The sequence below is a fragment of the Akebia trifoliata genome, chromosome 4, assembly GCF_017979445.1.
Source record: "Akebia trifoliata isolate Shusen 1 chromosome 4, ASM1797944v1, whole genome shotgun sequence".
Taxonomy (NCBI): domain Eukaryota; kingdom Viridiplantae; phylum Streptophyta; class Magnoliopsida; order Ranunculales; family Lardizabalaceae; genus Akebia; species Akebia trifoliata.
The window spans coordinates 13,554,412-13,573,077 of NC_141378.1; the positions used below are offsets into that span (position 1 = coordinate 13,554,412).

At 34.8% G+C, this 18,666-nt stretch overlaps 2 protein-coding genes across 5 annotated transcripts; both read right to left on the reverse strand.

The window, feature by feature from the left end:
- Window positions 1-6,767: 6,767 nt before the first annotated feature.
- LOC147403935 (F-box protein At5g49610-like) lies at window positions 6,768-11,203 on the reverse strand. 2 transcript variants are annotated; one of them, XM_086439726.1, is made up of 2 exons: window positions 10,924-11,203; window positions 6,768-8,137 (listed from the first exon to the last, which is right to left on the reverse strand). In XM_086439726.1, the coding sequence occupies exon 2, from the start codon at window positions 8,131-8,133 to the stop codon at window positions 6,973-6,975; it is 1,161 nt and encodes a 386-aa protein (XP_086295852.1). In that variant the 5' UTR covers window positions 8,134-8,137; window positions 10,924-11,203; the 3' UTR covers window positions 6,768-6,972. The 2 variants fall into 2 exon arrangements, with proteins under 2 accessions (XP_086295852.1, XP_086295853.1); XM_086439727.1 differs by having other exon boundaries at window positions 6,768-8,127; window positions 10,924-11,202.
- Window positions 11,204-12,084: 881 nt separating this feature from the next.
- On the reverse strand, window positions 12,085-18,352 carry LOC147403936 (FAD-binding protein). 3 transcript variants are annotated; one of them, XM_086439729.1, is made up of 8 exons: window positions 18,208-18,351; window positions 16,969-17,054; window positions 15,181-15,248; window positions 14,939-15,079; window positions 14,557-14,598; window positions 14,198-14,337; window positions 13,541-13,642; window positions 12,085-12,523 (listed from the first exon to the last, which is right to left on the reverse strand). In XM_086439729.1, exons 2-8 carry the CDS (start codon window positions 17,043-17,045, stop codon window positions 12,395-12,397), a joined length of 699 nt encoding a protein of 232 aa, XP_086295855.1. In that variant the 5' UTR covers window positions 17,046-17,054; window positions 18,208-18,351; the 3' UTR covers window positions 12,085-12,394. The 3 variants fall into 3 exon arrangements, with proteins under 3 accessions (XP_086295855.1, XP_086295854.1, XP_086295856.1); XM_086439728.1 differs by having other exon boundaries at window positions 18,200-18,351; XM_086439730.1 differs by lacking the exon at window positions 14,557-14,598 and having other exon boundaries at window positions 18,200-18,352.
- Between the last annotated feature and the right edge of the window lie 314 nt (window positions 18,353-18,666).

Genomic DNA, 18,666 nt, shown 5'->3' on the forward strand with positions numbered 1-18,666 from the left:
TTAGGAGAAAAAAATTATTCTAGAGGTTGACAAGGTGCTTGTTTAAGAGAGAAAGAGTATAGAAGACCAAAGTCTATGAGTATCCCATCAGTTTAATGTGGGTATCTCAAGTTTTTAACAAAAACCAGAGGAGTAACTCAAAATTACACAACTTTTTTTTTGGAAGCAATCCTCTCTAACTGTGAGATTGTTCGGTAATTCAGTTACTAACTGTATCAAAATCAAATACTCTCTCTCCTACAATTCTGCTTTCTGAGCTACAACTTTCTTGATTGGAACAAGAACCCATCGAAAGCAACAGATTCGATGGAACAAGAAGGCGTTGCAATGAGTTTCTGGAACAAATCCAAGACCACATGCCTTCGAATATGCGGACTTTCCTATTTCATCGCCCAAGATTTCTATTTCATTGGAACTTTTGTAAGGGCGGCACACCTTTCCAAATTTTCTCATCTTCCATTTGATTAGTTTTGGATCACAAATTGTTTACTTTCTTTATTATGCATTTTTTTTTTTTTATAGATATGAGATGGCGAAAGAGCGAACATGGACGATAATGATGAAAAGTGAGCAATTCACAAATTGAGGGATAGTGTGCTCAGAATATGCGTTTCTTTAGTCCAAGTAAGATTACAATAATTCCCTTTGTCAATAATAATAAATCATTGTAGAATCAAAATTTATATATGGGATTTAGTGGAGATGTCTCACTTGCATAGCAAATATGCATAGAAAGCAAATTATATTCTATAATTGTGAAACGACGTTTTGTAAATTCCAAGACTTGGATGGAAGTTAGCAATTAATCTCTCTGACCACGGGTTTTTCATAAATGTCCCTAAAAAGCAATGACGTTTCATCGAGTGTAAGGGGATATTCTCTGAAATTTTGGTTTTTGATTAAGGTTTCATTGTAAATTCGGAGGAGCAGTTGAGTGTCTTTTTTTTTTTTTTGGCTCGTTGTAGGTTTTCTAAACCTCCGAGATATATTGTTCTCTTCTTTGCAGTTTTCTTCCCACATTGTTCATAAAATTAAGAAAAGTAAATTCTCTCAGACATTTTTAACGAACGGCCATTAATGATGTCCCAATATTGAGTTTGAATGTAAGCACATCATTAAAGATATATGGGTCTGCATCTAATAGAAAATGAGGCTCAGTCATTGGAGGAGACTAATGGAAAAAAGTGTTGCAGAATACACAAAAAGATCGTCCACAAAATAATACATCAGCTTTCTTAGCAGCTGAAGAGGAGAGAATGTGAGAGAGAGAGCATGCCTTGTCACTCTCATAAATAGACTCCATCATCTTTCCAATTTTTTTTTACATGACATTTTCATGAATAAACTACAAATTAAGGAAATTAATAGAAACTCTAATAACTGGTGAAATTGTTAAGAGGGTGGAGTTTCTTATAGAGTAAGGTTCATGTTCTTAGGGAGATTGTGAAGACATTATCCCTAATGCTCACAAACTTGTGCGCATCACATCCCAAGGTTTATATCCTTTCATTCCTTTCTCATAGGCAATAAACATTCATTTTTTGGACTTTCAAACCAATTTTGATCGTTATTGCTCCACATGATTATAGGCTGGACCAGTGTAGTCAAGGCGAGCGCCTCAAGGTTGGGTGGAGCGGACCGAAGGCGCCTTAATACATGTGAGGCGGGGCAGTGTAAGTGAGGTGTAGCAAGGCACATGCCTTTACTGCGCCTCAGTCAAGGCACAAGGCACACATCTCACTAAAAGTTCAATAAAATTGATGTATTTTATTTCAATAGGACACCAATTTCAGAATTTTTTTTTATAATTTTCACATGAAAAAAAAAATTTATTTGAAAAGTACATTTTTTAATCACTAAAAATGTATAATTTTATATTTTGTCATTTTATTCCACCCAAGCCTACTAGTGCAGACTCACGGCTTTGTCGCCCTAGGCCCAATAAGGGTATAGGATTGGCCTAAAGGTAGAGCCTACCTATTTAGGATCGGGATAGGGCTATACCAAGCTCGGCTCAAAACCCGCCCTAGTTGTTGTTGTGCCGTGGAAGTAACAAACATATGTTGTTGTTTGCATGCTTATACTTCTTCTTCTTTTCTTTTTGTTCTTCTTCCTTTTTAATTTTTCTACTATTGTTGACCATTTTTTTCTTTCTTCCCGAAGTGTTGAATATTTTAATTTGTTTATAACAGTTGTATTTATCAATTTTATATTATAAAATACTTAGAATCCATCTTTTACAATTTAATTTTTTGTTTATAAAATTTTATTGTGCCTTGCTTCACTCAGGTGTGCGCATCGCCTTGTGCCTCAGGTACCAAGAGGCCTTTGCGCCTTTCGCCCTTAACTACACTGGGATGGACAACCAGATATTTTTTTTATTTTTATTTTAGTAATTAACCAGTTTAACTATCCAAACCTTTTGAGGGACCTTAGCATTGATAGCTGAAGATTATAACTTATTAACATTGTATTTTTTTTTTTATAAGTAAAAATTTATTAATAGAGGAGGACAAGAAGTCTTTATAGATAAAAAGGATCGGGAGGAAGAAAAAACGAAGTGATCACTCCCTAATTATATTTTCTCATCTAAACATAAAATCTTCAAAAAAGAAACTCCTTGAATTGCTTATACCAAAATAATAACAACCCGAGAATACTAAAAATAAGCTCTTGCAAAGTACTTTGAATTCCCTTAAATGTGCGTAGGTTCCTTTCTTTCCACAAGCCCTAACAAATCACAAGGGGGATAAGCTTCCATAGAATATTCCACTTGTCAGAGAAGGAGTCGATCTTCCAACTAAAAAGAAGAGGAACAACCGAATTTGAAAGACACCATGAAACATTAAACAAGGATAGGAAAAAAAAAATCAAATGTTATAGGCCACCTCGCAATGAATAAGGAGATGATCCCCCGACTCACCACCAGACTTGCACAAACAATAATCAGTCAAGGTGAGGCCTTTACATCTAAGAGAGTAGACTGTTGGCAACTTATTCAAAGCCGTCAACCACATAAAAAACACACTTTGAAAGGAACCTTGGGAGCTCAGATCAAAGAAGAAGGAAAGCAAACCTCGATATTGGCTTCAAGAAGTGAGTAAAAAGAACTAACCGAGAAGCGCCCATCACTATTGCCTTTCCAAATTCGACGATCTACTCTATCCATTAAAGGACCTGTAGAGTCTAGTATATTTGAGATAAAAGATAGCATCCCGAATCTCCCAATCGTTCAGTCTTCTTCTAAGCCCAATGTCCCAAAACTCTTCCCTCTCATTAGGAACCAAAAAGGTAAAGACATGTATTCTTTTCCTCAAAGAGTGAATACAATCAGAGAAACATAAACTGTAAAGGAATATCAACACACCACCTACCCTCCCAAACGCAAATGTGATCCCCCCTATCCACTTCAAATCTAATGTGTTCCCTCAAAGCCACTCCCAAAGAAGAGAAGCCTCTCCACACTCTGCAGCCAAACATTAGGCCGGCTATCCCAACCAAGAGGATCTTCCCCAAACTTAACGGCCATAATTTTTCGCCAAAGTTCCTCCTTCTCGTTGCCAATCTAACACAACCACTTCCCCAACAAACCTTTGTTGATAGACCTAAACCTCCTAATACCAAGACCATCAAGTTTTCTTGGACGACACACTAACATCCAATTCACCAGATGACACTTATGCTTCCCACTAGTATCATTCCATAAAAAGTCTCTTACCAGTTTCTCCAATTAACTTTCAATCCTACTTGAAAGAGAGAACAAAGATAAAAAGTGCATCAGAATACTATTCAAGGTATTCCTAATAAAGGTCAACTTACCTCCCTTAGAAAGATACTTGACTTTCCAAGAACTAAGCATTTTCCTAACTCCCTCCACAACGGTCTCTCACATTGAAAGAGACTTATTGGCCGCTCCCAAGGGAAGCCCCAAGTAAGAACTAGGCAAATAACCAACTTCACACCCCATAAACTCCTCCCAGGCCTCGATGCCAGGAACTTCACCTATGGCAAAAATCTTGCTCTTCCTTAAATTAATAGGGAGTCTAGAGACAACCTCAAACCAACAAAGAAGGCCTCTAAGAAAACACACCTCACTAGGAGTGGCATCCAAAAAAATTGAAGTGTCATCCGCAGACTAGAGATGAGTAACTCTGAGCCCTAATTGAGACACTCCAAATTCGGACAAAGCACCAACTGAAGTAGTGCAAAGAAACATCCTACCCAAGGCTTCCATCTTACTCTCCGTAAAAGAGTCATGTTCAACATTTCAGCCACACCATTGTATTGCGGCCCTCCTCTAGTAGCAAAATGTATAGTGATTCCTTCATTCTCGCAAAATTTGATGGATTCATCAAGTTTGTATTCCATTACATTATCTATTCGTAGGTATTTTACATGTTTTCCTGTTTGCTTTTCACTGGTTGAACTTGCTAAATACCTGACTTTTCTACTTCAAAAAGTAGACCCATACCGTCTGGGAGAAGTTATCAATGAGTAACAAAGTAGATTGCTGCACTTTAGATGGAATGATAACGGGTCCCTACATATTATAATATACGTACTCTTACATATCTTTATTTGTATGTTGCCCCCTGTTTTGAAGCTAACCTAGCATTATTTTCCAATGTGAGGTTTCACTGGCAGTTGGGTATATATATATATATATATATATGGAGCGATTCGGGTGCCAACTATTTGGCCAACAGGACAAAATGTGTTGGCCAAATAGTTGGCACCCAAGCTGAGGAGATCATCCTCATCAAAAATCAGCTCATTCCAAAACTTTTACTCCATCAAAACTGGTTTACAAAAAATGGACGGTCTATGATTCTTAACTCATAAACATGGAATTAGAAATTTCAAAATAGGCTGATTTTTGGTGAGGATGATCTCCTCACCATAGAGATTATATTCACCAAAAATCTGCCCATTACATGTAGGATAAAACGTGTTGGCCTAATAATTGGCACTTGAATGGGACCCATACATATTGGAAAAGGGATCAAGGTTCACATTTGGGCCAACTGTCCAGTTGGTCCAAATGACCACTCAATCGTCTTGTTCGTGGTCTAGATTGTGTTTGAAAAAAAAAACACAATCTTTCAGCCAGATCTTGAGTTTGAAAATGAACAGCCACTGAACTTCTAGATTTAAATTTTCAATCCAACGGTGAAAAAAATCTCTTTTTTCAAATCTGTTTTTTGGGAATTCATAAAATGTTATGCTCTACATACATGTGGCACCCGATGGTGTCTTTGGGTGCCACGTTGACACATGGTCCAAAGAGATAGATGGTCATTTGGTCCATATAACCCCATCTAACATATATACGCTAACAGAGACCTTGAGGTGAGGCTGGGATGACTAAATAAAATGAACAATAATATAAGTAACTATGTGAAAGATGCCACAGATCAAATAGAACTTTTAGGGTATGTTTGGTAAGACTTCTGAAGTCTGAAGTCTGAAGTCTGAAATCTGAAGTCTGAAGTCTGAAATCTGAAATCTGGAATCTTGTTCTGGAAAAGTTGTTTGTTTATAATTTATAAGAGCTTCTGGTTACAAATAGAATTTTAAAACATAATGATCATTTTGACAATATTACCTTTCTGTAATTATAATAAATTGTTAATCAAAAAACATGCATAATGAAACCATCTACATATTTAATTTCAATTCCTAACAAATCAAACAATCCAAAAGTATTGTTTTCAAATTGAATTCTCATTCAAAGTACAAAAACAAATCATTAATATATAAAATAATATAATTTTTTTTCCAATTTTCTGTTTTTCGTCTCTCATTTATATTATTCTCTCTCTCTCTCCCTCTCCAATTCATCAAAACCAAGAAAATACAATAACCAAGTAAAACACAATAACCAAGTAAAACACAATAACCAATTAAACAAATCATACACTCTAAAGAGTCCATCCAAGGACCAAGGAAACAACTCATACACCCCAAAGAGTCCACCTAAGGACTAAGGAAACAACTCATACACCTAACAAAACCTATCCATCTCTCTTTCTTTCTCTCTCTTTCTCTATTCGTCTAATGACCCAACTTTATACAAGAAGAAAAATAAAAAAGATAGAAGGAAAGATAAAGAGAAGATGGAGAGAGAAATAAGGAAAGACGTTGAAAATGGTTCGATTTCTCCATAATGGGTTCGGTTGGTTATTTGAGATTTTAGGATTTTTGTTGAAGTTTTGATTTTTGATTTGGTTGTTTGTTAAAGTTTTGATTTTGGGTTTTTGTTGAAGTTTTGATTTTTGATTTGGTTGTTTGTTGAAGTTTTGATTTTGAGATTTTCTCAATATGAGATTCACATGCTATTAATCGAGCAAGAAAGAACAATAGAGTAGTAGATGCACATACCTTTGTAGATCTTAACAGTTGAGTTGGACATGAAGGAGATGTAGAAGAGAAAGGAGAGGTAAGGGTTTAAAGATTTTTACAAAAGAGGGATAAGTGATGGAAATAATTATTTTGAGGAGGGTATTTTAGGTATAAAATATTTTTTCAGATTTCAGAACTTCGTCCAGCAACTTTTTATGGCTGATTTTTTTTGGCTGAAAAGTTCTTCTTGTTCTTAAATCTGAAAATAAACAAACAAGATTAAGACATCTGAAGTCTGAATTTTAATGGTGGACCACCTCCATTCAGACTTCAGAAGTGTTACCAAACACACACTTACTTTTCTTTTCTTTTTAATTGCACAAACATAATTATAATATCAAAATTTCAAGCCGAAGGATCATATGTACTAATAATGTCCATATATCAAAATTCCTTCACCATTGAATCTGTCCACCAAAAATAATAATAATAAATAAAACTGAATTCTACAAATAAAACAAAAAGAAAAAGAAACGGATCTACTGAAAGGATCATATATAATAAAAGGTAGTTGATGTTCTTGATTAAAAATTTCATTGTAGAGCAACAACACTTGATTGACAATGCCCCTCATTCCCAACTTACTAGACTATTGACATGAAGAAAACTGTAAGCATAACAGGCCCTCCCTCCATAGATTTGGTAGTCGTCGAACATGAAATCATAAGACGACAGATGATTCTCATGTTGTATGAGAATTTTCCTCTTGTAAAAGCTACTGTGCCTCTCAAATATTGCAAGAGGGTAAGAACACAATTGACAGTTCTTAAGAGAAGCAGGTCTTTTTGACATGGAACTAAGACTAATGCTATAAGTCTTGCTCCATATGTAGTTATCCCCGTCCTCTAAAACCCATATATCCAATTTATCGTGTGAGATACGATTTGTGACACCCAAAGATCCCTTCATCTCTAATAGTTCGTGAGATCTATTGTACGACAATGGTGGACCTTTTGTCTCTCTGAGTTTCTCTTTTGCAACATCCATTGAATAAATCCATAATTTTGTTTGCCCTGGTTCATCATAACTAGTTTTTTCTATCAACTGATGCAACTCCTTGTTTTTTAAAATGGATGGTTCTATTGGAAAACATGATCCGTTGTATTTCGGTGTGACAAACACTCTCCAAGATTGATCGCCCTTCTCTTCATTATTGAGAGTAAGCACAAAGCATTTGTAAAAAACCCTAGAGAACCCTACCACCTTATATTTTTTAATTGAAGCATCGTGGATCAAAGCCCAAACACAATACCAATCTGGTGGACGAGGAAGCATCGAACGCCGGCGAGTGAGGGGATTACAGACGAAGAATACGTTATTATTTGACGGGCATCGAAGGAGGAGTAAACCATTAAAAGAGGCTTCAAAGATTATAGCAACATCGTTCATCCTGTCTTTGAAGTGCAACTGGATTTTCTTTGGGCTCAGAACTTTCTCTTGTAAGTTGATAGAGAAGTTGTCACGCTTGTATTCATAAGAGGTGGTTGTTTTTACACATGAGAAGAAGATATTTGGTTGAAAATTCCTTACTTGATGAGTGAGTTGAGTATGAGCAAAGTTCTGATCGGAGATAAATTGGGACCAAAGCTTGCATACAGTCTTGAATCTGATGAGAGACTCTGCAGGGACTCTTAATAGGATCTCATAGATGATATCCTGAGGGAGGGGGAGAAATAAACAACGATCCATATCCATGCTTGCTATGGAAATATCAATATCAACAGTCTGCATAAAACTAAATATAGAAATCAAATGAAGAATCTAGCAAAAAATGATCGTGACAAGTCTTGAATGGGGAAACAATAGCAATTTTTATTGGTGTCAAAAATATAAAAGTACCTTGTTGGTGGTGCTGGATTGCCATGTTGGCAATCTAGTATCACAGCTCTCTTCATGTTTATGGTGTAGATCAGATTTAAAATATAAAAAATAAAAACCTTTTACTAGCTTGATCCAAAGCTTTGGTGAAAAATATCTATTTTTTTAGAGAGAGTGAAAGAGGTTGTGTAAGATTTCAAACCAATATTAAAACATTGATTCGTAGATATAGTAATATTTAGAAAACAATCTTTCAAACAGAGAGAAATTGAGGGAACTAATCAATCTTTATCCTTATTTATTTGAAAAATAACTAGTGGGACCTATCCCAAAATCTGGGGTCAGACACAGATTGTGAAAACCAAAAGCCAAGTATTGCTGGTATATCAGCATGCTACAACATATGCCGAGGGAAGAATAAATTTATAGCAAAATTATATAAACATGAAAATTCCTACTATAAGGACCTAGTTAGCAACACAAACCAAGACATTCAATCTAGTTTCTCTTCCACCAAACTACAAGTAGACCAATCAGTACAAATAAATGACTTCAGAAATACTGTTTGACGACAATGCTTCAACAGTGTTCTAGTACACCAACAACCATGTTTTATCTTATTTCAATCTCCATCCCAAGATCAATTCTCAAAATAGTGACCAAAAACAGTTGCTAATCAATGCTATTATCATTACCTACTGATGTACTATCGTTATTTATGTTCTATTGTAAATTTATCAATCAGAGAAAAAAACTTTTCTTGTATTTGCACTTATTGGATCTCTACATGCAGCACAAATAGCTACCAATCCATTCTAAGGTACTGCAGTAGTCTAAGGTGCTGCAAATCAAGACAATCCATCCTAAGGTACCACAGTAGTTAAGATGAAGGCATTCAGTGTGGTTGGGTACTGTAGTAGTCCAAAGGGTATACATTGGAAATGGAGATAGGAAGACATAGGCTGTTGTTGGGTACTGCAGTAGACAATCCATCCTGCAGCTCAATAAATCCATGTTATATAGATGGAATAAGTTTTTATTTTTATTTTTAAAGTAACATCTTTTATTGATGGGGTAGTCCTATTTTTAATCTGTTATTTTATTTTCTTCTTCATATCAGCCAATAAAATAGTTTGATAATTCTAATTTACACACAAGACACATACACCCCTGTCTATATTTCTTCATGGTTGATGATTTTGTCATGTTGTGGATGCTATTGCAGCTCTAGGCTCTCTAATCACGGTGAGTTTGTTTAATTACTCAAAAAATATAGTTGGATCTTTAAGTCATTAATTACACTCAAATGTTATGGAATTTGACTGGGAGTTTTACATATTTTTAACTGAATTGGTCGTGGAGTTGGATCACAGGCATAAACGCTTTACGGTTTTGCTTGCAAGGAAGTGGCCAATGTAATAGCTGCAGAGTTCTTCTTTGACAGTCAAGCTAAATCTGGACTTACAAACAATTCAATGGGGTCTCAGGTAACTGCAACAAATGTACAGAAAATTCCAGGCCTCAACACACTTGTGCTGCTGTTTTCACTGGTGACTGAATTGTGTGCCAACAATTCCTCTGTAAAGATTAGACATGAAAAAACTTAACAGCACAAACCGTGATTAGTGGAGCTGTGTGAGGTCTTGTTTGCTTATGCAGGATCATAAAAACCATCAAGCAACAAAAGCATTTAAAAAAGTTCAATGTTGAAAACAAATCTATCAAGAAATAACCTTTTGAACAAGGCTAAGTCTGGGTTTTGTTCTAGAAATTTTTACATCTCAAAATAGGGTATAAGATTAAAACTTAAAAACACTTCTTTCAAAAAAAATATATATTTTATTTTTGGAACATTTTTCTTCCAATAGTCCCGAGACCAGAGAAGTTTGTGGAACTTGAGTGCCATGCACATTATAAGTGTTACGCATTCTTTCTATTTCTCTCCTAGTATCAATTTTCTACCTAAAAGGCCTGCTATTGACTTTAGAAATGCTATCAAAAAATCTAATATGTCTTTCTATTGGGTTAACTAAAGTGGGAGGACATTGTAGCATGGTTTTTAAATCTTGTCTGATATGTCTCGGTATCGTCCACCAATGAGACAGACAGACAAGTCAAAGTATCGGACGAGATTTAAGACCCACATTCATTTTTCTCATTGTTGAACGAGACGTCTCAAACGTATCGGAAAACTTGTCCGAGACAACTCGGTCTTGTTCATGGACGAGATGAGACGTCAAAACGAGTTTTAAAACCATGAATTGTACTACTTTGCTTCAATTTTTGTTAGATTTTGGTTATTCTATTGAGGTTATATAGCTATTAGATATGTGAGTGATGGTTATATTGGAATTTGGAAACATTATTGAATTAGAATTTCTAATTTCACACTTTGAATCATCAGCATCAACAATAACAAACAAACAAACAAACAAACAAACAAACAAAAAAATTCAGATTTACCATAGAAAAATCAACTAATATCCAAATCAAATCATCCATTCGAAAAAGAAAATAAAAACACAACAAATAAATAAATAATAAATAGAAACCTACATCTGAAAATTTCAAAATTATCACATCATCTACACTAGAACAGACAAAAAGTCTATATCTTGCTTCAATAAATATAAAAACCAAGTAAATCAAACTCATTTAAAAGCAAGAGAGTGAAAATTTATATATTGCAAGAAGAGAGAGTACCTGTCGATGAGATGGAAATTAAAAGGTATCTGGAAGAGAACTAGGGTTTTGGGAGAGGGATTTGAAGATCGAAGAGATAGTTGAATTAGGGTTTAGGAGAGGATGAAGATGAAAGGCTCAAAGGCTCAAAGGAGCCGTGAATGGTAAAACTGTATTAATTATTTTATTAATTTTTCAATTAAATTTCTTTTTTACGGAGAACGAAGAAAATAATTAAACTTTTTTACTCCGACTAGCCTTACTAGTTAGTAAGGATTTCACCCTCACTAAGGGTTCTAGGGCTACACTTATTGCATCCAAAAACATGATACGATGTTTCATGGTTGTATAGGAAAAAATTCTATGATCTTTGAGATAAAGAATTTTCAATCATTAAAAAAAAAAAAAAAAAATTAATTTTCATCATTTGAAGTTCAATTTTAAATTTGGGAGTTCTGTGGAAGTTGGATAAATGTCCATTTGCAAAACCTTAGCATGAACTCAAAAGAAATTGTTTTTTTATTTATTTTATTTCATTTAGCTGAATTTTTTTAAGAAGTTATTTAGGAGCTGTTTAAAACTACTAGGATCCTTTATAGATAGATTGGGTTCAACTCAACTTTTATAAAATATCATTTTTATTTTATATTCTGATTTTGACATTGAAAGAAAATTACTAATTTTCTAAGTGCTTCTAACTCTTGCGGGGAGTCAAAAACACTTTCGCCCACCATTGATCGCACAACAAACTCTCAAATAAGTAAATGTTGTGGGGAGCCATTTATATGTCAAAAAGTTAGACCAAGTTAAGGTATTCATTTGTATTCCTTAAAAATTTTACTTCATATTCTAACAATGTCTACCGACTTTATTAAGGCCTAGTGTAGCCATAATGAAAATTTGCTTAAATATATGCTTTCAAGGGCGGATTTGCATTGGGGGCACTTGCCCCCACAAGAATTTTCAAAATTCAAGTTATTGCGACAAATAACAATGACGAATAAGAAAATCCGCCATCATTAACCCCACCAAAAAAAAAAATTTCCTTATTGGTTGTCTCCTACAATTTTTTTTTTCTCTAATTGGATAGCTCTAACGTCCCGTCCCGTCCCGTTCCCCCCCCCCCCCCCCCCCCCCCCAACAAATAAAAAAAAGAGGAAAAATAACAACTACAAGTATTCACAATTCCTCCAATGCATAATTCATGCATTTTCTAAAATTTGATTTATTTTAGTAATGTTTTGCTTTACATTAATCACTTTGATACCAACACCTCCGCCGTCGTCGTATCAGTCTCATACCAAAAATTCAGGTCAGCCATATGAAATCTTATTTCACCATTCAACTCTGTATAGAGCTATCTTCTGTCGAGGCGTCCGCAAATGTTTACTCACCACCTCAATCCAAATCATTTTCTGCCTTCCCTTAACATTTGTTAAGGGAACCTTGACTTGGACCACAAGTCTATATTTAAGAGCAACCACAATCACAATCACAGAATCAATCTCCAAGCTTGATGAAGAATTTCATCATTTATGAAAGGCCGTAAAGACCACATCAGACAGTAGCTCTCTAGTTCTCCAGACAACGAACTAAGCTTTAGAGAAGAGACTATCTTTTCCTGCAAGTACAGAGGTTAATCAGCTAATCAACCAAAATACTTTGGTGCACCAAAAAATTTGCCAAAAAAGGTACAACTACACGAGGTTGGGCACCTCTACCAGATTGTGCTTTCCATTTTTGACATGTTTGGGTGACAAAAATCAAATTAAAAATAACCTAAAAGAAACTGGTAATTATTGCAAACAAAAAAAATAATACTTTTTTTATGTGGTTTGGCATTGTACCCACGACCATGCATCAGAATAAGTACAATCACTATTTACTCATACGTTCTACAGCCTTAGAGATCTTTATTTATAAAGCCGGGAGTTGCTAAAATGCACCTATCTCCCAAAAACAGAAAAAAACCCTAAAGAAAATATTACATGATTGTCCTATTCGTAACCCTAAAAACTTTGAGTTGGGGGGCTGGCAGGGGCACTGCCCAACAGAATACAAGACATCTCACACAAAACCCTTGGACCCATAGCTCAGTTGGTTTGACACAGTGCAAAGCAACTTTGAGGTCATGGGTTCAAGTCCAGCTTACTCATTAAAAAAAAGACAGTTTCTACCAGGACTTAAGCTTTCCAGATTGCAGTTCAGCGATTCATGGATTTTGTTTCTCATAGTAGATAATAATAATAATAACAAAAAATAATATATAACTTTAATAATGAATTTGAATATGGAGAACTCTATGGTTCGCTTCGTACCGGTTTGTGGTTCGGACTAGTAGAAACGAATTGGGTAGCATAGGGTTTGATGGTAAAGGTATTATGATGTGATCATGGTGACAATGATGGTCATGACATGATGATGGGTGGTAGTGATAATAATGGGGACAATGGTAGTAGAATAGTATTGTCGCAAGCCAAATGGGAGATGCAAGCTTTCTGGATTATAAATGTACAAAATTATGATTTTATATATTGCAATTTTTCCTCAAAGTTACACCCAAATGTAGCCTTAGTAAATCTTGAAAGAGATTTGAAAAAGGGACATGATAAGAAGAACGTGGTGGGATTCTTTTCACCTGCATTGTGTAATCCTGCTTCAACATACTGTAAAGGATCCCCATCATGGATGCATAATCTGAAAAATCAGTTTTCTGAATATGGCCAACTTTCATTTCATCCTGAGAAGAAAAAGAAAAAAATGTGAATAGTTTAAAATGGTAATACCTCAATTGAAACTTGGGTAGCTATTTGCCGACTTTAATTTAGGGTTCTTTCTACATGGATGTTACAGACTTTCTTTTATGAAGATTGTCTTTTAAAGCAATGTGACAGTTCCAGTGAAGTTTGCCCTTGTTTCAGATTAATTCAGCTCATTATATTGTTTCATATTGATTGATGGATGGTAGTTTGAAGGAGCCCATCACCAAATTGATAAGAGGGATTAGAAATTATTGCTTAGCCAAAGAAGTTTTAAAAGGTGGATTATCTGCCTGTTTCCAAGCAAAATCATGAAAGTGGATCAGAAAATTTTGCAGATATCTCCATCAATGAGATCAAATACCATTCCTATCTATGTCACACTCTGTTTCAGTGGTTAGACCCACAATTTTTCTAGAACCAAATACCTAGAGAAGGTATTATATGCACAAATTATACTCATCGAGATCAAAAGGGAAGGCAAGAAAAAATAATTGGCCCGAGAACCATGTGAACAGAAATTAAACTATACTAACATTTTCAAACTTCTCCGCTTCATGTACCAAAACAGCGCCAGAATGCTTATCCCAACAGCATTCTAGATTTTCATGTTCAATCCGCATTACACCTATTACATCCTCCATAAGGCATTCTAGTTCGTTAAGCAGACCCTTTGCTGAAACAAGGATAAAATAGCTCAATTCCAAGGAAAAGTTAAATACTAACATAAGGTTGCAAACTAAAATTACCACAAGGATATAAAGATTGCAATCATAATCAAGGATCCCAAAAAAATTTGAACAAAAAAAAGAATTGCAATTCAATTGGTACATAACATAGGCACATGCATTTTTGAGTTTGTGTTCGTAAAAATCCCAAGAGAGAGAGATGGCACCTTTACTTAAGTGATCCTGAAGTCCTTGTTGACATGCATTTACTTCGGTACACACAATTCACCCAAAAAAAAGAAAGCAATCATTTTAGTTAAACCAATTAGTCAATAGAGAAGCAACAAGATGAAACTTGAAATGAAACCATGTTTTTTTCTTTTCTTTTCTTTTTGTAAGTCAAAATGAAACCATACTCAAAAATGAAAAATCCAACTGGATATAAAACAATAAAATAATTATGAACGTAGATAGCTAAAAGATCAAATGTTATTGTTCACTTTAATGCATTCTTTTATCAAAAATAGCATTCCTTGGAGAAGTTTGGCAAGTCTTGCTTTTAAGTGACACAGCAAACAAGACAAAATAATAAAATGATGATGATCCTACACTTGATTATATTTTGTACGCCATCATGAACATTTGTACAGCCAGCTTCAACATATGCATTGACCCAATCAGTTTGATTAGCTTTAATTTTGTCATCAACCACTTCAGATGTCTTATTTAGTGGAGGCCTTCGAAGCAACTCTGTTTAGAAAAACATGACACCAAAATAAATTTAAGGATAGACCTTATACCAATCAATGTATCTCTAGATAATTAAAAAAACATAATCCCAAAGCACCCACCTAGTTGTTGCTGAAACCCAACAAGTAACCTGCTTCCTACTGATGCCAACTCCTCAAACTTGGTGATTCTACAGCAGCTCAGTCTATTAGTTGGGTGTTTGAAAAATAAAATGAAACAAATACTTGAAAGAAAAATATAAAAAATTTATATTTATCAAAAAAGTGATCTTAGAGATTTTGGGGTTACTTTTTCTTTGGTCTAAGATGAGTAAGGACTTTGAAGGAGTGAGCTTTCAAGATTTTGTTTTTAAGTGGGGCGACATCTGTGAACCGTAGCTTCATGCCCGGCTATGCTTTTTCTGTATTGTTTTCCTTTCTTGTTGTTTTTCTTGTTTTGTTGTATGGGGGGCTAACTCAGCCTCCTCTCACCTTCTAATTCTTTAATAAAATTTATATTTATCAAAAAAATATATATATAAAAAATGACTTTCTTCAACTATGCCTGACTTATATTATTCACCCACCCAACAAGTGTTGGATGCAGTGGCCATGGCAACCCCCCAAAAGGGAGAGGTGTTGAGTTCAAAACCCCTCATTGGCCAACCCCTGGTGCTTTAAGAGATCAGTATGATTGGCACATGTTGGAAGCGGTGACACGTGTCCATGGGAATAGTCGGACTAAGTCTGGATACCCGTACATAAAAAAAAATATGTGATCTGGAAACCACCTAACTTCAAAGTAGAATGGCATAGAATGACAACATACCCCCCCTCCCCACAATCAAGAAGACTGAGCATGATTTAATGTCGACCTGGAAGTAGTTACAAACTGCACATCATAAACCAAAAACCTATCCAATCTGCTCATAGTCCAGACTTCCTGATTGTCTGTCCATATGAATTGCCCCCTAAAATAGGAAGATCAACAAATTCATTCATGCCAACGAAATTAGAAATATCTGTTATGATTCTATTTAAGCCACATTTTTTTCCACGAGAAAATTTGATGACATCAAAGACGTCTTCAATATGCCAAGAGAGATTCCATACTCCTGTTACATATATCATCTAAAGTCCAAACCATCCAAAAATTGGTTTCTCATTCTCCAAATAGTCATTCGATAAACCCTAGTAGTAAAATGATCTTTTCTGATAGAGCAAAAACAGAAACTAGGAAAGCTTCAATCAGGCAAGCTTCAAATGTGATGATCCCACCTGACAAACCAATAGCAAGAAGATAACACTAGTTGAACGTCTTTCGACGCCAAACATCCTAAACAACTCCTTTATCAATTAACTCCGTTCTTAGTTTCTTGAAGAATGACATCATTTGTTATAAATCTCCTAATCAACTTCTTTGTAATATTCCTTCTTTGTTTTCCAATCCCCTAACATTCCATGATTTTTTTTTTGTTTTGATAAATATTCCATGATAAAATTTTGGACACTGCCTCTTTCCCTTTCTACAACTCACAAGCACACCATTACTAGGCAATATAAATCCAATTTCACCAATTTAACTCTTATCTTGTTTGTAAATAAGTACAGAATATAAGATGAAGACATACTAAAATTGCAAAATACACTAAATAGTCCATGGAAACTAGACTAACATGAGGGTGTCTGTGTGTGTTTAGTAGGCACACGATGAAGGTAGACATTTGAACCCAGGTTAGTAATATCACTACCCACATACTTGAGTGACTTACCAAGCTGGCACCTTCAAGAAGGTATGTAAAACTATCTATGAATGCAACAAAGATAAAAAATCGTGGAAGCATTCATAAAGGCGTTTCAGTTAAAAGAATTTGAAGCTAGAACTGCAAGATAAATATGGATCTCATTCACCTCGTCATGAAGTCCGAGAAAATGCAATAAGCTCTCTCATCTAATTCCTCCAATACTTTATTATCTACATTATCCATTGCTTACAACTGCAACCAAAATGGAATCTATGAATAACATGAGAAAGTGCACAATAAGTCGATCCAACCCCTAATTGTAAGAAAAAAAATTTATAAATAAATAAAAAAAGGCAAAAAAGCAAGACTTTGGAGCTTAAGATTTAAGTGGTAGAATGAAAACAAGGAATCCAAACAGCAAGAAATGCCTATCCGGATTCATAAATGCTTATACACATGCATGAACATCAAAATCCTAATTGTAAGAATAAAAATAATTAAATGCACAAATACTAGCTTTTCTGTGAATATCTCCATGAACCCACTTTATATTCTTGCTGCCTACTTCAACCTTGCATGTTTCCAAAACTTGATATGAGGAATAAATCAAAGTGAAGGTTTTGATTTCTTTAAGTTCAAAAGGTTTCGCTCATCTTAGGGTCTGTAGCCAAATCACTTTCTTTAGCACTTGGAGAGCTAGAAACTTTGACCAAGATGGAAAATTTATCCTTTTTTTCAGGATATGAAGGTTTCGATTTTTACAAAATTACAGACCCATCTAATTGAAAAGAATCAACAATGACGGCAATATGGGTTGGGACGACAAACAAATTGCAGAAAGACGCTTCGTTCTAAGTTTTTTTAGTGTTAATATCAATTTGAAGAGACAAATGTATTTCCGCAATTATATATAATAATAAAAATTATAATAAAAAAAACTGGAATGTCGTAAAATGCAAAATTTTGCAATTATAGCAATTTACAGCATTTAGCTTTGCAAGCTTGGAACTTACTCTGAAAAATCTCCACAATTTTGCTCGCTCTTGGTTGACAGAAAAATGCAAAACAAATTGTAAATGCTGTTGTAATACTTTATATTTAAATCAACCATAATTAATCTATGAAAAATAAATAAAACAATTAAAAAAAAATGTTCTCTAATAACCAATAACTCAAAGTACTAGAATAACAGCAGACCCAAATACGGCTCTAAAACAAGAACAAGTTCCTATTTGGGATCTGATCATAAGTCTTGCAAGTAACTTAAAACCTTTACAAATTTTGATTACCCATCAATTAGAATGTCTAAGTTAAAGAATCCTTTTTTGGGTATTTTATCGAACAAATTATGTGCAAGTTTAATGGCACAACAAACCAAACTATGACTAACAGATTACCCGCTCACCCGGGAAAGGTACGTTGTTTCGAGGTTTCGCATACCCGAGAGAGCTTTGGCTAGTTTAGTTGTTTTGGGAGTTGAGAGAGAGAAAGAGACTAGAGAGAAGAGATGAGTACGGTTTTGGTAAGGGGCGCTATTTGCACCCACCTTTTTTCCTCAATGCGAACAAAATTTGTCAAAAGTGATGAAATGACCAAATTGACCTTCGTAAAAACAAATTGAATAATATTAGAGAGCTGCTATTGGCACCCCAACTTTTACTTGTTACACTCCAATTAAAAATAAAGAAAAGGGATTTTCCCTCAAAACGTGTGCAGTTTATGTCCAAATTCCGGTTTCGATACATTGTTCATTTTAATTCAGCAAACACGTTTTTTCCATTCATTACTTTTATAAACAACGAAATCGTTGATAAATTGCTAGCAAGATCTCTAATAAGGGAAAATCGTTGGTATTTTTTATCAA

Excerpts from the sequence above, each read along its gene's own strand:
- LOC147403935 (XM_086439726.1), bottom strand. The coding sequence starts at position 8,133 with ATGCAGACTGTTGATATTGATATTTCCATAGCAAGCATGGATATGGAT.
- LOC147403936 (XM_086439729.1), bottom strand. The coding sequence starts at position 17,045 with ATGGATAATGTAGATAATAAAGTATTGGAGGAATTAGATGAGAGAGCT. Across the intron at positions 13,643-14,197 it reads AAGCGGAGAAGTTTGAAAAT|GATGAAATGAAAGTTGGCCA; the intron begins GTTAGTATAGTT and ends TTTTCTTCTCAG. Across the intron at positions 12,524-13,540 it reads AGCAGGATTACACAATGCAG|GAAAAGATAGTCTCTTCTCT; the intron begins GTGAAAAGAATC and ends CTGTACTTGCAG.